Here is a 17,662-nt window from a genome sequence, read left to right on the forward strand (position 1 = left end):
CCTAGATTTACCTTACGGTGCTGCTCGTGTTCAGGCATGTGTTGCCTAAATCGTTCACGGCCGTTTCCTCCATTGCCGTCGCTGCAACTGTTGTTTGTGTTGCCACTTTTCCCGCCCATTGGGATCTCGTTCGTTTGACATAAGAGCGGGCCGCCGCACAGCACATGACAATGGGAAAAATAACAACAACAACAGCGATGACGACAACGACTATAATGGCCGCAGCAGAAAAAATCAGGAACCAGCCATACGCTGGCTGCGGCCCCCCAGCCGTCAAATTCTTCTGTTTGCTAAGACGACGCTTTGGCGGTAGCGGAGGTGCCAAACACAGCGCAGAGAACAGAAGGTAGGAGGAAAATAACCCAGACAGGGTTACAATGTACTGTCTATCTCCAAAAGTCTCCAAGATAAAGCGGCACCTAAAACGAATTGTAGTAGCAGCGAGCCAAGCAAGGCAGCTATGCAACTTGTCCGATCCAGTCAAGCAAGAAGACTCTATGCTTTTGGGCTCGATCGGTTGAATCCACGCTTAACTTTAGTCGAGTTTTCGCAGGCGTAGGGCTACGGTGATCGACATGATTCGCTGCTGGCGGTTCCTGTCATCTGATGAGTGAAACTCTTCTGCCCGTCTACCACACATTATACCCATATCAGGCTGTAATTACCCTCTATGACCATTACTGGCTGTGAACTGACTGGGTTGCTAACAGGAGTAGCAGTTACCACAGCTGAATGTCCAGTCATCAGTCATCCCATGTCGCCTGTCACGAGGACGGTTCACTGCTTGCAGCGTACACTCTCTTTACTTCTTTCTTACACTCTTTTTTTACTCCGAGTCCCAAAAGTTAGTCATCGCAGAAGCCCACACTCAGCAGCTGACGCCTTCTGCTTTTTATGGATGATGCCAAGAAAACCACTGCATCGGATGCCTTCCTACCCAACATGATGTTTCGGTAGGTGTTTCATTCACATAGACGCTGAAGTGGACACTTCACACGCCTTAACTACTATGCGAGGGTGATTTAAATGATATTTGTAATTTGACTCTCACCACTTGCTTATCTGTGTACGAACGTTTTATAAAAATAGCAGTATTTAAACACCTAGGTGTGCGTTGAAGTAGCCAGGGCGAGGCAAGCCTTGACTATAACAAAACCGAGCCTTGCAGAAATGAGATACAGACTTCAGTCTTTTTAGAACTCGCCTTGCTTTCGGCCGGTACGTGCAATATAGTGGATACAATAACAGAGTCAGCCAGCGGCAGTAAAAGGGGTTCTGCTGATTTCGCAGTTTTTTTTGTTTTAAACTATCCGCCAGGGCTCCACGCGTGCCACCCGTAGCATCACAGCGCCAACATCAACAAGAGCAGTAACAGACCTTCGCCGCTTGCGGCTTCGAGAAGCAGGGGAGGTTCTTACTCTCGCTCTAACGACAAGTTCGCCTGGTCAAGTTTGGAACCTGCTTCCTTTTATGTTTTGTTCTGTTTGGTGTGCTTCTGTGCCCATATCCACTATGACCACAACCATTTCCAGCACTAGCAAAAGCACCAGTAGTGGCAGCACCGCACAAGCGTGTATATACTTCCTTTAACCGGCCTCGTATTCGTCAGTGTATTTTCCGCTGCTCACTCGAGAGCCGCCGGCACTCGTTCTCTTAACCCCCGGCTGAGCCAGTCGCTTGAGGCCTGACCGTTCGTTGGATCAAAGAGCCTAGCTAATCTTGTCTGGTCCCGTCTGCCCCTCTAGGCCCTCTTCGCCGTAGCCACTGTTCCCGATTCTCCAATCGATCCTCAAGGACTCTCATTGGCCCTTTGTACTCCATCGCGGCCTGAAACCCTTTTTCGCGATCGCACTGCTGGCTGTTGTTGCCGTATTCATCGGCTTCGATCCGTAATTCGTGCTTCTGTGCCCGGCCTGTTCCTCTTTCGTCTCTGTCCTTCTTTTTTGTTCGTCTCTATAAAAGGTCGAAGTGACGAAGCCCTCAGGCATATGCGTTGTTTGCTTACATTTGTTTATCTAGAGATCTAAAGCTTCTGCGATCTCCTTCCCCTAATCCAATTCCTTTTTTCACCGCCCCACACTACTCCTTTTAAGCTGAGCTGGGCTGGTTAAACTGAAGCAGGAGTTTCTGAGAAGTGTCCTGTTTGGAACTGGCCCCGTGTGTTCGTCAGCCGATCGGTTGCCTGAAACAACGGCTCTGCTGTAACACTGCCGTCAAAACAGGGTCCTTAAACAGCCAACAGCTGCACGACCGACGTCCCTTTCGCTTGCTGCCTGCCGCTTGTGTTGAACTGTTGTTCTTCTTTTACCCGTCAGCAAGTGAAGTCGGGGGCTGGCGACTCAACGGGCAAGGCACTTGGGAAATTATCTGGTGTGGTGAAAACGTACTGCTGCAGGGGCACTAAGCATCATACTTTAGGCACCGCTAAACCATTGTGGAGAATCACGGAATCATATGTGTGAATACAAACAAACAGTAACGGCTGTTATAGTTGTTAACTACGTAGATAAAGAAAGATGTATGTAAAAGTTTTAGGATGGCACTAGGCAGTAAGTTATAGGAAGCTGAAATTAAGGAGTACGGCGACTCTACAGAGGTACAGGGGCAAGCCGTTCTCGCTATCGGCAACGACGAAGGAGCGGTAGAGTGATTTTGAATATGTGGTTTTCTTTCGCCCTAACTAACTCGGCGTTGTGTCATAGTATAACTTCAAATATTAATCATCAGAGGTTATGGGGTGGTGGGGCTTGTTGTGCCAGGTGATTATACTTACATAGAGTTATCGTTGCCATTGTGGACGGTCGAAAAGAAAAACCTGAATTGTATTAGATAGGACGGCATAGGAGACGGACGATACAAGTTGGCGCACGTCGATAATGAAATATCGACGAAATAGCTTTCAGCATCAGCTTTCGACGCTCACATGATTTGAGCGCACAAAAGTAGCAAAAAAGTAAGTAGTGGTGAGTGAAGAAAAAACATAAAGGGAGACCGCGAGAAAGCAGCGGAAAGGCAGGCAGCGATCGTCTAGACGAACAACGGTGTGAAACCTCTTCGTTCCAAATGTTTCATGCTACATCACATGGCTTTTCATTACTGCTGGGATGTGTTTAGCTGATATAAGCCCAACATTTCTCGCCTTCCTTCCTGTCATCATCCAGATCCTTCTGCTGGCCCAGCTTCTGACGACGGCCGCACGCCAATGGCGAAAAGCTGGTTTCCATTTCGCCGGACATTCTTCGTAAGAACCATCACCGGCTGACACAAGCAGCTAAGAGGTAGCTGCTAAGGCTAGTGCCCCTTGGGGCCCCAACGCCTTACCGCCTGCTTACCCTCAAGGTCTCTCAAGGTCTCTACGATGCCTTAGTACCTCAAACGGAGGCTGGCCTCGTAGCTTCGGGCTTCCGAATGATGAGAAGCCGGACGTCCACTCCGGAAGAGCAACCGAGTGGTAGTTGAGTGGTGGTCGAGGCGAACCGATAAGGTGCAGCTGCGGTGCCATCGAACAAAAACAGTGATGCTTGAATCAACAAAAGCAACAGCAGCGATGGTGGGGTAAGTCATAGCCTGGATCAAGCTAATATTTTCCAACACTCCGTCTGTTCCCCTTTGTAAGCCACAGCCACGCGTCAGTGAGGAAATCGACGGGTACTAGGGCGAAAGAGCGTCAAACCGGCCAGCTAGCGATTATAGTGGGATTCCGACAAGTACAGGCCGCTATGCCGTCGCAAGTTTCGAGCAGAGGTCGAGCTCGCTCGCTTTCCCCTTTTCCGCTGTAATAATTGCCGCCTGCTGCGAATTTTCTTTCGTCTTATGTCTTTTTATTTTTAGTCTTTTCCCTCAACACAAACAATATCTAATCCAAATAACGTGTATACTCTATACGGATTTATGTCATAAGCTTATGAAGCATTACGCTTTAAATGTAATACCACAAGTATGCACATTTAGAAACACTGTTCTGTTTGTGTGTTCCGTATCCTTTAACACCATTAGCTTATATAGTCATATGTGCTAGTGTGTGTGCGTCTGTATTGTCTCGCCTAGAAGTACAACGAAAACCTGACTAATAATGAAATGTTGTGCTTTACTGCTCGTATTAGCGTGCTTGTCACTACTGACGCGAAGATAAGACAGATGCGCCGGCGGTGGGAAGCAAACGTACGGACAAACGGAGGGAGGACCGGGCAAAACGCTTAATTATAGCGAGGACATAATTATGTTTAGCCACCCGAGGCCCTAAGGATTTATTGGCGTTTCGTCTTTTTATTCTTTTGCCTCTTTTCTGTATCTCTAACCTTTTCCGCAATATCCAGTCGTTGTCAACCCTTCAGTATTGTTGGCATTGATCAACATCTAGTACCATATAGGCAAATATCTGCTCGCCAAATGGATTCTAACAGAAGAAGGTCCACATGGAAAGGACAAACAAGCGGCTTTTGTTCCCAGACTATTGCTTTTAGGCTATAGCCCGTAGTTTATTGTGATGAGCAGGCCGGGTGAGACGCGGGAAAATGCTTACGCGTCCATATAAGCCTACATAAATAAAAGACGTGAAAGCAAGAGCGAAATTAAGAAAAAGGGGAACAAAATAGAGAAAACGAGAAATAAAAAGAAAAATCGAATGCGTATCCGTTGTTCTGCTACTGTGTCAGTGTTCACCAGACACTTGCTTGCAGCTACGAATGCATCAAGAAACCCACTGAGCATTAGAGACAGCGATGTGTCCCGAAGCCTAAGCGTGTCGCAGAAACCAGCGACCTGAAAGCAGGCCGTTGGCAAGAGCTTCGTTCACCAACTGTCTTTCATGGGAACCTGCTGGTTCGAGAAGCTTCTAAAAACAGCAGCCTTGTCAGACCCCCGGAAAACCCATGCCCCGACGCTAACAGACCTATCCATCAGCGAGCAGCGGCAGCAGCAACAGTGGCAGTATGACCAGCACCACAATACGCCTCCATTCTGAAGATAATGACGCACGCCAGTCAAAATCACGGACCCGAACTCAGTCGAGACAGCAGCAAGTGTTATCTGTAGTAGATAGGCGTGGGCAAATAATGGTGCAACACTTCTGCTGAAACAACAACGTGAGGTTACGGGTTTCGGCATCCGTACATTGGTCGAAAAAAAATGCTCAGCTAGCGAGAAGGAAGACGTTGTGGCGTAAACGTACAACGCATGTATAAAATATTCTGGACGTCTTTGAGTCATATACGAGTGATAATACCGCTGATGCAAAGGATATCGTGGAGACCCTAAATAGTGCGATAAATATGTGGTAACGCTAGGAAAAATCTAAGCAATGTCCATGTATGTTAATATCGTGTGTGTTTCCAATTGTCGTCAAATAGTGACGCACATGTATCTATCTTAGATAAAATCAAAGCAATATCGTTTAATACGTATGTGTGCATGACAGACTCGGGCGACTGTCAGAGAAATATCAGGATGAACGAATGCACCCGTGTCCGCCATTTTGCTTTTCATGCTTCCGTCCTAAATCTTGCGTAGTTACCTTCATATCCAAACGCAGAGTACTTTCTCTCAACCGCAAGTACCATACCCAGCGAATTGGAAGAGTCTAGTCTCTAACGTATATTCCCGCATCATATGATGGAAAAAGAACAACTCTTGTCCTATGAGATACGGACTGACGATGCGTACATCTAGAAACATCGCTACTGGTACTAGGGCTATCACCGGCATAGTCTCCCCCCTCCCCTCTTACAACCGCCAACTGCGGAACGCAATATTTGAAATTTAATTTTCACTTAATTTCTTCAGACGAGCGAGCGGATAAGCAAGGAACAGGGCCGCCGAATGCTGCTGCGAGGGCTTGCGGTACCCTTCGTTACAGTCATCGCAACCGCTGCCCTTGCTGCTGACGCTGATTTGAGACTCAGCGTCAACGTGGCGTTTCTAGATCCTCTTTTTTCTGCTCTCTCGCCCTCGCCTTCTACGTTTCTTCTGCTTCTCTCTGTAATTCAATTTTCTCTATCGTATATTCGTCCTTCCTCCACGAGCTTGTCTGCTAGCTCAGCCAGCCCTTGTTTCTTTTTGCCCCTTGTTTCCTTTCATAGCTGTCACTCTGTCCCTTTCTCTCTGTTCGTAAAACTACCCGGACGATGGTCGATTGTTATTCTTTTCATCGTTGCTTTTTCCTTCACACCGTTTTCTACCTCGCTTTGTGTAATCCACTACCCGGTACGCTCGGTCGGTCGATCTTCTGTGGACGAGTTAGAAGCGTCGCCTCTGGCCTCCACCGATCCCATCCCGATTCCCCTATGATTGCAGCTACCACTATTGAGTTGGCAAACGCGTCGTCGTGAGGCGGTTCGAAGAAGAACGGACGAAAATAAGGAAGAAGAACAAACCAGCGACCAACGAATAACGACTGCTTCCGGCAAGACACGTCAATAGTGGCTATGCTGCCATAGCTATGACGATGGCAACACCAGTAGCAACTATAACGCCCAAAACCACAATAACCACAGCGTGAACAACAGCAGCAGAAACGGCGATATTTTTCTTATTTTTATTATTGGAAATAGCTCGTAGTTGGATTCGCATTGCCATTCCTATGACTGATCCTACTGTTCCAACAGCGATCCTCATCGCCGAAAAACATAATCACGGCCCGCTCCTGTTCGGAGCAGGAACAAGCGAGCGCCTTTAAGCATAGAAACAGAGAAAACATACGAGGTTATTGCGCTTTTTAGCTGAAAAGTGTTCTGGTGTGCTTACCATCCTTGGTGTCTTCTTTGACGAACGCTCCAAAGTTCCCGCTCAATCCTCTTCTCTCGATATTGTAGATAGAAGTTGCCGTTCAACTGAATGGCAGGATCTGCCACTGCTAAAACTTCTGCTATTTCTCCTAATACTGATAGTATGGTGGCTGATAGTATGGAACAGTTGTCAGTAGCGAACTGCAGCCACCTTCATAAGCCATTTCGACACGACCGAGCACCCGATTTCATCCTTTGTCGGTAGCTCACGTAGAAAACCGGTTCGTGGGTCTGAATATGAAGTAGTAGTAGTAGTAGTAGTTGCCTGTGGCCAACCAATGTGTGATAATCTTTCTGTCCTCTCAAACGAAAGAAAAGCAATTCTTCTACAAAGTGTTGTTGCTCGCCAGTCAAGCAATGTCCCTACATAGTTTTTTCAAAAGCAAAATTAAACGCCTGTCTGATCATCTTCGTTTTATCTAATCTCAGATCGCTGTTTGTCACCATTTTTTTGCCCCCCTTTCAAGCATAATATTGTAGCCTTACTGAAAGCAGAAGCAGTAGTGTTGCAAGGCCCATACAATGCATAGATTGTAATTACCTAGCCAACCATTAAAAAGGTAATTTGTGGACTGCAATGCTACCTCTAACTCGCTAAATTGAGTCTTTTAGTCGCATTGCGGCTTCTCATAACAGTAATAATAGTCGTACTAGTAGTGGCTTCTTAGTCTCTGCGTCGTCGTACGCGTCGCCAATCGTACATCGTCGTTTCCACTGACACTGACGAAACGGAGACCGTCAACCTTAAACACCATCAGTAAAAGAGGCCACATCTTCTACATTGGTCCTTTGACAACCCTTTTTCTGGGTTTGGCCACTCCCGTTTTAGCCAGAGCTTTCTCCAACCTTCTCCGGCTATCTTCTCCGTCGACTGGTGCTATTCTCTTTGGGAGTTGCCTGCTGCTCCAGGTTTCCGGATACCGGTAGCAACCGCAGCAGGACGTCCAGTTGGAGGAAACTGGAATTGCAGTCGAGGCGACAAGCGTTAAAATTGATTTGCCGCCTGCGGCTGTCGGCATCGCTGCTACTGCCGCGGCTACCGCTTTTGATGTAAGACAAAGACGACGACGAGGACGACGGTTAGCGGTCAGCTAAACCGACCGGCTAGTTGCAGCAACGCCAGCAACCTAATAACAGCAGGAAACTCGAGGGGGCGGTCTTTTCTCTCTCCGAAAGCTTTTTCTCAACCAAATTCCGGTCGCTTGCTGCTACTGTTACTCCCGACTCCTCAAGGCCTGACTTGATCCTCGTTGGGCCACGCGATCGCGACGTCAGCGAATATTGTGCTCTGCTGCGCTACGACGACATCAGTACCCTCACAAAGCAGGGTATACGGGGACATGTGCGGCAGGGAGGTATGAAAAGGTAGTTAGGGAAATGGCACAGTCGTTGCGGCCAAAGCAGGCCGCTATGCCTTAGATTATGCGGCCTGAGATTAGACAATTGAGCAGCGCTACGCTGGAATCCCAACGCAAAGCGCGGTAAAGTTCCTAGCACAAGCGAGTGCGATGCCGTGTTACCGTCCTCTGATTGTTTGCCAGCTGTTGGTAGACTTTAATGGCCGGTGAACACGCCTCAGGCAGCGCTTTCCACGTTTACCGAACCAGTAGTAATCCGAGGTACGTCTATGGGGAACTCTAAATTATTGCTATTGGGCAAGCCCTGAACGAAGCATCAAGACTTCGAAAAGCACTGCGGCTTTACGGAGTTCCCACCTTATGCATACCACTAAATACGCAGTCGAGCAGCGACAAAAGCGTATATCTAGAAACTCCTTTGTCTTGGAATATGATTGTAAGACACCCACAGTCATCGCAAGGAAGAGGAGTCGGCCGATTACTGATTCCAGTTCAGCTCGTCTTTGGAAGAGCATTCGTTGGCTACGAGCTGTAAACTGGTTACTTATTTTGTCCTTCATTCTTTCACTCTGCCGACGCCAATGCTGCGGCAAAAGATGACCCGAAATGTCAATACTGGATAGCGTTGCTTGAAGAACATCGTCCAGTGGCCTGTTCTGGGCGAACTGTTGTTTGTAGTGACTATATGCTAGACCTGTATGCACGTACTTAGCAGTGTACGCTCTCCAAGATTTTCAAAGAAAACCGTCGAAAGGGACGACGACAATGTATTGTATTATCGAATGCCACACAGGTCAGACATAAACGCTACATAGTAAAAAAGGAGCCGTTGGCTAAACAGGCTGCACACTGTTGTTAGACTAGAGAGAAATAGAATATGGCAAAATGATAGCATGATGTCTACTTGATCTTTGCCACTATGAATCAAAACACCCGCCATTGACCGGCTCCCTTACTACCTTACCGGCACTATGCCATACTAACACGACCACGTAAAAGCAAACATAAGCAACTTTATGGATATGATGGAACTGTCAGCTACCAAAGCAGAAGGTGCTGTTGTTGTGACGCTGTTGAAACATCTATATTTGGAGGTTCGTTTGTTTTTTGTAAGTAACTTCGTCAACAATAAGCAGGCGCACATACATATATGAGTCGTGTGATGATGACCTATGTAATGAGGGGAGCAATGGCGATGTTGTCTTGGCTTAGGCACGTAGTGCCACCCGTGTCACTAGAGAAGTTTGCAACGAACAGCCGTGAGAAAGGATCAGCTGCGGGAAGCGGTGTTGGACGGTGTTGCTGCACACTGAACGTTCCATTACGTGCTACAACCAGTATGCATGCGCGTATTAAGAGTGCAGTGGAAAAGTTTACATGCGGTAGTCGACAGCATACTCGGTTCTCTTTCCCCTGCTCATTGGGGATCTTAAACTCCGAGGGTTTCAAAGTCGAGTCGAACATACGGCGATATGGTAAGAGTACCTGAGTGGTGGCCCTAATTTTGTCGGTCGCTTCTACACATAAACCGTTAGAGGCCCGCCTCTTCGAGCGAGAGGTGGGATAGCTAGGGAATCGGCTAACTCGCTCACTGACTGGAAGCTGGCTATTTAGCAGTGCACCGTCTATCAAAGCTGTAGAAACTGCGAACGAGACAGTGATGTCGACGACAGAAACTGTAGCAAGCCAGTTGGCTTGTTCTAGACATTCGGCAGCAGTTACGCTCGATTCTTGCCTAGGTAAGCATTGCAACTTCCAGTATTTCCTGTATTTGCTCCCCCATAAGCAGCGCACGTTAATGACACGCAACAGCTTGCTGTTGCTGGCAAGTCCATTTAGGCTTTGGCGCACGCTGTTGTTGATGCGTATACTGGGTGGGCGAGAAAGGCGGCGGCCCTGGCAGACTGGCACAGAAGTATGCCCGCTTGAGGCCAAAAGGGCTCATAAAAGCGCTACGAGAGTACGGCCAAAGGATAGCTGAAATGGAGGAAATCAGAAAGTGAAAACTCAGCGTACCGCCTAACAGTATATAGCGTAGCGCGCGTATGACGTGCTGGCGGCATTACGTTCAAGGTCAATATATACGGACGATACCACTGAACCGTTTTCGAAACATGTTTGTAATACCGCGCAGTACTAACAAGTAATACTTGCTAGGCTTTTCGTATTAGCCCGAGTTCAATAAACGTTTTGTTCTATGCTACTTTAAACAGGATCGCCTCATGGACGTCAAAATCCCCGCCCTACTAGGCGGGTCATAATGTAATCATGTATTGCTCGTCCACTCCCCAGAGGCGTATGCAGCCATGTTTCCTAGGGTTACGCACCGATGGAGTAAGACTATCAATTGGGGATCTGGCATAACTGCCTCGCCTACTCTAAAGAAAAGCAGTTTTTATCACAGAACTAAAAGTTGATTCATTTTACTATATTTATATATATATATATATACTTATACATCGGTGTTTCCGATGACCGAGTTTCCTCCCGAGATATATATAATGCAGTGATTATAACTAACCATACTGCCATCGGTGTTGAATTATTAACAATATCGTGCTACGACCTGTTGTCTTCGTTCGTACCTATTTCAGTGGAACTAGCAATGATCATGGACCGACTATATGGCGGTGTGTGCTATGCAGGCATCGATACTGATCCTGAACTCAAATACCCAAAAGGCGCTGGCCGAGTGGCATTCTCCAACCAACAAAGCTATATAGCAGCTATTTCGGCTCGTTTTGTCCAACTTCAACACGGCGATATCGAAAAAAGGGTAAGAGAAACAACAGGTCTAGCAGACTAAAGCGGGATTCAAGGGTAAATTCAATGAAAATTAATTTACATTTCTCTTCTTTTTGTTACTGAAAATTCGTAAATTAGGTATATATTGACCGAGATTTTTCATTGAATAGATTTTTAGATATAAGTTAGTTTTAAGTTGTTAACGTTGGCAGAAAATGGCTAACCTGTTAGGTGTCACATAAGCCGCGTGATGATGTTTGATACTGAGTAAATATTTGCAGAGCATTTCATATTTATCCGTCACATTCACATAAATAAAATACGAATTTTATAGAGACATAGTGTAAAAAGACCTGTTAAAACCCTAGTTCAATCCTATAACAGAATAACACTTTTCAATTGATCAAGCCAATATTGATCAAACCCATAACTATTGCAAAGGGTATTTCAAGCATCCCAACGAATACTAAAACTTCCGACAAGGATAACAGCACAACTAAGTAAATAGGTAATGAGGAAAAGAACGCCCTTTCATTTTAAAGAATATATAATTCAAAAGTAGCGTGCATATATATATATATATACGTTGGAGAACATGATATGGCTTCTAATATATTGGCTGAATAATCACATATTAATTATAATTGTTCTGTCTGTTACATATTCATAGATAGGACCCAAAGCTGTTAGCTTTAGTACATAAGCTTTCGATGTTACCGACCCCTTCTGTTTCTAATGCCTAATATAATGATATACATTACATAGATGCCTGTAAACGAAAAAAGCGCCCCTTATCTGCTCGATTCACCTATACTTAAAAAAAATTTAATACTAACAAAAATGTTTCGGTTTTTTGTTTCTTTTAACGTTCGGCACCCTGTCATACCTGACTTTCGTCGTTGTGCTCGACTCTCGCCAGGTGGAAGTTAAGCCGTACGTTCTAGACGATCAGATGTGTGATGAGTGCCAGGGAGCCCGCTGTGGTGGGAAATTTGCACCGTTTTTCTGTGCCAACGTCACCTGCTTGCAGTACTACTGTGAGCACTGCTGGGCCACGATTCACTCGCGACCTGGGCGGGAGTTCCACAAACCGCTCGTCAAGGAGGGCGCCGATCGCCCGCGCACCGTACCATTTAGGTGGTGCTAGACCCCGGTATCGTAGACACCCTAACAACACATCAGTCTGCGAACCAATTGCCTACGCAATATACCTATACTAATGACAACTACAGCGAAGATCATAAAGCATGGAGAACAATCCATGTGACGCAAGCAGCAAACGCAACGTAAAATACTTAGCGTACTGGGTGCCGCCCGTCGCCTCTGAACAGGTATTCAACAGGAGGTCAGTGGCGTTGCAAAGGACTCAAAACAACAATGACAACAACGGACTTTCAAACAGTATGTTATCGATTGTACCGGGTCACGAGTTCTTATTTAAAAAATCTGCACATCTGTATACAGGCTTCGCGCTCTCAGCGCAGAGAATACGGCGTACTCGGCTAAGCTGATCCGTCTAACTATTCTCCACAATGGTATTCTGGTAGAAAAAACACAGGAAGCCGTCACATCAGGCAACTGCTGCGTAGACTGGACGCTGACGGAAGTCTAAGCCAGCCGAGCCGCGACTAAAATAGAATTTCCCGTCCGCCTGAACATGCAGCGGGACAAGAGAGGCCGCTAACACATGCCGACCATCGATTTTTACTAATAACTAATCCTACTGCTACTATTGATACTAAATTAATGCCAATAATCTAATGGTGATAGATATTTCGATGTTACACAGCTGAGAGAAGAACTCTTATCTTTGTTTCCGACATAAACAAACCCGTATCCTTCTATCGCAAACGAAAAGCACAAGCTAAACGCCTCAGAAGAGGTAGATCAGGTGGGGTCCACATGTACCCCGTCGCGACCCAGTTTGTCAGCGCCGGCGGTGGTCCAGTTGGCCCTTTGAAACGAAACGTTTTTGAGGATTTGGTCAAAGCGAGATCTTACTCAAAAAGCAAAAGCAAAAAGTAAGCGAACTCAGAGAATCAGCAAACACTCTCGTCTACAGAAACAGCAATTATTACAGACGACAACCATGATAGCACAATGATAACACTATGTAGTATAATAAAACGATGAAATAGCTGGCAGAGATGCACATATTCAGGGCACTGGCACCATCGCTGCGATATGATTTTGTTAGTTCGTAGCAACAGTACCGTGTACTATGTACGCTCTCATACTGACCGTAATCCCTCCCCAGTCGAATTCAGATGAAGTAGGAAATCAACGTGGAGCGGATGTGGCCAGCATCAAGTGACAAACGAACATACTATAGGAAAATACTTGCAGAAATATGGCCGAGCTGAGAGAGCGCGTCCAAAAGCGAAATCAAGAAAAAAAAAGCTAAAAGAAGGGAATTCATAAGTGAAAAAGGTGAACTGGTGCCCCCTAGAGAAACGCGTCGCGAGCGCACCGCCGCCGGCCTAAAGGAGCCGACGTCAGCGGGACCAAGTCCCGACTGGCTTGGCTCCCAGCCTCCTTGTGATGACATCATGTTTTTGTAACTTATAATTATTTATTTTCTATAATACTTACCGTAGATAGCGTGGATATGAGCAAGCATCTACATATATACACATGTGTATAGATGAGAATCACCTTGATAATGTCTGGGGGTAACGTCGCCAGCGATTCGAAAGAACGGGATACAGAAACTCGGAAACGAGTGAAGACGATGCTCATATATCAGATGAAAATAAACCTGAAACATGGCACGTCATATAATTAATGAGTGGGAGGCGGAGGATAACAAATACCACCACTAGAAATAAATAGCTAATTGCTCGTGACACACGGAAAGGAAGAAAAAGAATGTTGAAACGAAAAGATCAAGGAGAGTGCTCCTTCTTTGTGACAAACAGGAGTCACCTGCTCTGCTACTGGCGAAAGCGTTTTCACGAATAGACGATGCTATCAGACGGCAGAGGCTAAAATCGTCTCGTCTAGGCAAGACGTCAAACGACAACGGTTGACTCCAATTCAAGTTTAATAACGTGCAATGAAGGTCGAATGATGGCGGCAAGCGCCTGGTCTGACCTAATTCACCTGCGCCAGATGTCGTTAAGTTACAGGTCGTACCAGCTTTGATCCTTGCACGACTTTCGCTAAAAACGGTAAAGTGGAACGACAGCCACGGCATCATAACTTATGGTGGTGTCTATCCAAAAAAAAAATAGAGCAAGACCGTACACAACTTATGCGTATACCACATGACAATGGTGATAATGATGATAGCGAAAACGTGACATTAATCAAGGGAAAGAACGACAATTTCAGAAATCTCCTATAGCATATAGGTAACCCGACGACACAGCAGCGGGTTATTACTGTTTGTATTGATTGGTTGATTGCGCGATTCAATATTGAGTCATTGATTGAACTAATTGGTTATTGATTACTAGTAACTAATCGTAGTGACTTTGATCCAACTTTCCTGAAAAACCCCCCTAGATCCACTACCCCAATTTTTGCCCCCATATACCTACCTGTTCCTTGTCTCTACCCAGCCATGACTAATATATATATATATATATATATATATATTAACACACTTATATACGATAGATGTTACAACTCGATTTCTGCGCCAATGGAACCGACCGATCTAAGTCAGATTGCCGCGATCAGACAAAGCGATAGCTGGCTGATCACTCCAGCCGGTTAGACCGTCTGTTGTCCGTCCGAACGGCAAATTTCGTGTGATAGCATTTTTATAATAAAAAAATCAACACAAACGACGAAAAAGGTGACGACTGGTTAATTCTTGATGGTTCATCGACACACTCACATAGACACTAATTGAATATTTAACAACCCAATGAAGGTCGATGATTACCGCAGCAGGTACTCATATATTTCCACTACTAAGACAACTTAGAATTGCTGCTAATGGATTCGTTGTGAAACAACTTGAAATATTGAACGGCGCGTTGATATAATAAAACACAGACATGGACGCAAGCAAGCGATTAGTGCAATAGTGGTTCACCATTGTTGACGAACAACAGCAAAAACACGGTATAGACGTGCAACTCGATTGAGCTCCAGCATCAGTTGCAAAGGGCCTGCCAAGGCGACGACGTCAAACCAAGGTCATATAGCAGCGAAACGGAAAAAAATAAGAAAAATGAAATCCGGGATACAATACGCGACGAAGAAAAACGGACATCAACTAGCAAAGAAAATGACGACTCAAAAAGAGCCAGATGTTGCAAGCACATGCAGTGCTGAGCAACATTGTGAGAATCCATGCAACTTTTTCCCATCCACTTCTTCGATTTGTGTGGGTAATAGCATGTCGTACTAGAATGCAGAGCGGGGCAAATGAAGAGTTTATCTATACGCTAACAAAGACAGACAAAAAAAAGGTATATTGAGGTAAGCGTGGCCATTCCACCAGTGTCAAGCAGTAATTGATTGTTCTCTTGTATCGACCTTTGCTAACCTTCCACGTATATATATATATATATATATATATATATATATATATATATATATATATATATATATCTCTAAAGGCATTGCGACACCCACATACAGACACACAAAATGCTTACACACTATATACACAGTAATCAAGTATGGTGATATGCCATATAAAGAGGTCAAACAATCAGAATGAACAACAACCAATATCAACTACACTCACCTGTAACGCCATTCTGTCATCACCCTAAAAAGTCCCGTTTTCAGTGCGACCTATAATATGAAAATAGAAATTGTGCCTCATCTATGCGAGAGGCTCAGTCACATTTACCTATTTTCCTTTGTCTAATCATTCATAGTACTATTGCTGTTCTAGTGCTACTGCGAATACGTTGATGAAAATCCAATCTTGAGGACGATGATAAGGATGATTCTAACGAAACTTGTTCTTTTAGAACAACTCCAACGCTATGTCACCAATTAAGTGACCTTTAGCCAATCTATCGCCTTCCCATATCCATTATGTTCAGGCCCGATGTTTGAACCACAATTGATTTTACTTAGTCTATCGCCAGAAGGCATGGAATACTATTAGAATTTATGCAAAGCATTAGTAAAAAGCTGGGAAAGGCTTTTGACATTCGAAGAGGACTGCGAGGCTAAGAGGCCGGGCCTCAGCTACCGGGCGTATCGTCGTAGTACAGTGTTACTGGTGTACCATATATACCCATATGTGTACCTCTATAATCTATGGAGCCTTTGATGTTTTTTCTTCTAAATATAGTCATCAACGTTCATGAATCATGGAGACGGAGCGTGCACGCTGCTGAATACCGGCAGAAAAAAGAGAAGCCTATGTTTGGTCTCTTTGCTGGTTTAGCTCTACGCAATAAAAACTCGCAGCCCGCTGATTTACGTGGCTTGAAATAACTATTGGCGATTCTCGGTGATATTCATAATGGCGAACAACACTACGAATAATAGCAGCGGCTGATTGAGAAGTAACCGGCTGAAATCTTATAATCAATGATGACCTTTGATGAGTGACACCCAATGACCTTAAAGGAGCTCCATACACAAACAGACACGGATAAAAGAACGAGAACGAGCATATGCTACAGCCTGTTTTTCCTCTCCGGCAGAGTTCTCTTTTGTTGATCCTGTCGGCCCAAGAGGGAGGAATAAAAATGAAAAGAAAAGGCAAAAGTACCACGGTCATCGAAACGCTCGTTTGAGGGCGTCGTGATTGTTGCAGGGAGTTTTCTAACTTCTAACACAGGCTACGAAAGTGAAACATCACAAAATGGGATGAACATACACGAAGAGGACGCCGAAGAATGAAAAATACGCTAGAGAAACGGCCATGATTAATGATGATGATGATGATTATTATTATTATTATTATTATTATAAGAATGATGTCGATGATGCTGAAGGGTGATGAAACTATTTTTAGCTTTTTGTTGATTTTTATTCTATGCATAAATCAATCTAGTTTTTGATGTTTCCTAATAATAATAATATAATGCTAATAATGCAATACTAATAACAATTATGATGATAGCCCTAATCCTACGCCCTTACTAACACCAGCAGCGGCAACAGGCGATTGTGCAGTTGCAGCGGATCGTAGCCGGCCAAGGAGAGGCGTCAGCCATCTCGTCAACTAATTGTTTATCAGAGACGCGGTACCACTACTTTTCAGGGTGGGTTCTCACCTTTGAGATGTTATCCGTTGAACGTGACAGCAATGCGCGCCGCGTTTATGTGCGCCACCTGGCACCGACGAGATGGCACAATAAAGTATCAAAAAATTTGACTGCCCCTCGTGGCATCATTGATGACATAATAATGATTGACGACGTGATGGACATCGTTGAGCCGGCGGCGCCAGAACCGTCTCCAATCGCACACGGTTGCCTCGATCACATTACTCCACAATGGGTCCTACTTCCTGGCCGAGCCGCGTATTTTCCGCGCATATATATATTTAGATAGGATGCAATTATAAAGACGACGACGGCGACGACGCTGATGTTAACAATATTGCGGGGAAAAGAAATAATGATGATTATAATAAACTGGTAATTTTCTTATCTTATTTTAGAACAAAAGACGAAGTGCGAAATGAAACAAAAGAGCGAAAAATCTAAGTAAAGAGATTCACAACACGGAAACGTTATTCGAAACCATGACCATCGTACTCCAAAGCCACCATAAATCGTATTACGACAGGATGACTGCGGACTGAAACATACTAAACAACAGCCTATTATATAAAGACCAATATATATA

The 17,662-nt window shown here is 45.0% G+C and overlaps 1 protein-coding gene across 17 annotated transcripts in view; it reads left to right on the top strand.

Annotated features, from left to right (window-relative positions):
• Positions 1–16,661, top strand: part of LOC111255003 (cytoplasmic polyadenylation element-binding protein 2-like) — a 256,990-nt gene extending 240,329 nt beyond the window's left edge. For all 17 annotated transcript variants that reach the window (XM_086975999.1, XM_086976006.1, XM_086975995.1 and 14 more), the window contains 2 exons: positions 10,735–10,916; positions 11,805–16,661. In XM_086975999.1, coding sequence (XP_086832125.1) covers positions 10,735–10,916; positions 11,805–12,032 — 410 coding nt within the window. In that variant the 3' untranslated portion in view covers positions 12,033–16,661. The remainder of the gene's footprint in view (positions 1–10,734; positions 10,917–11,804) is intronic.
• The last annotated feature ends 1,001 nt before the right edge of the window (positions 16,662–17,662 follow it).

This window comes from Varroa destructor, unplaced genomic scaffold, assembly GCF_002443255.2.
Source record: "Varroa destructor unplaced genomic scaffold, Vdes_3.0 BEIS01000007.1, whole genome shotgun sequence".
Lineage (NCBI taxonomy): Eukaryota > Metazoa > Arthropoda > Arachnida > Mesostigmata > Varroidae > Varroa > Varroa destructor.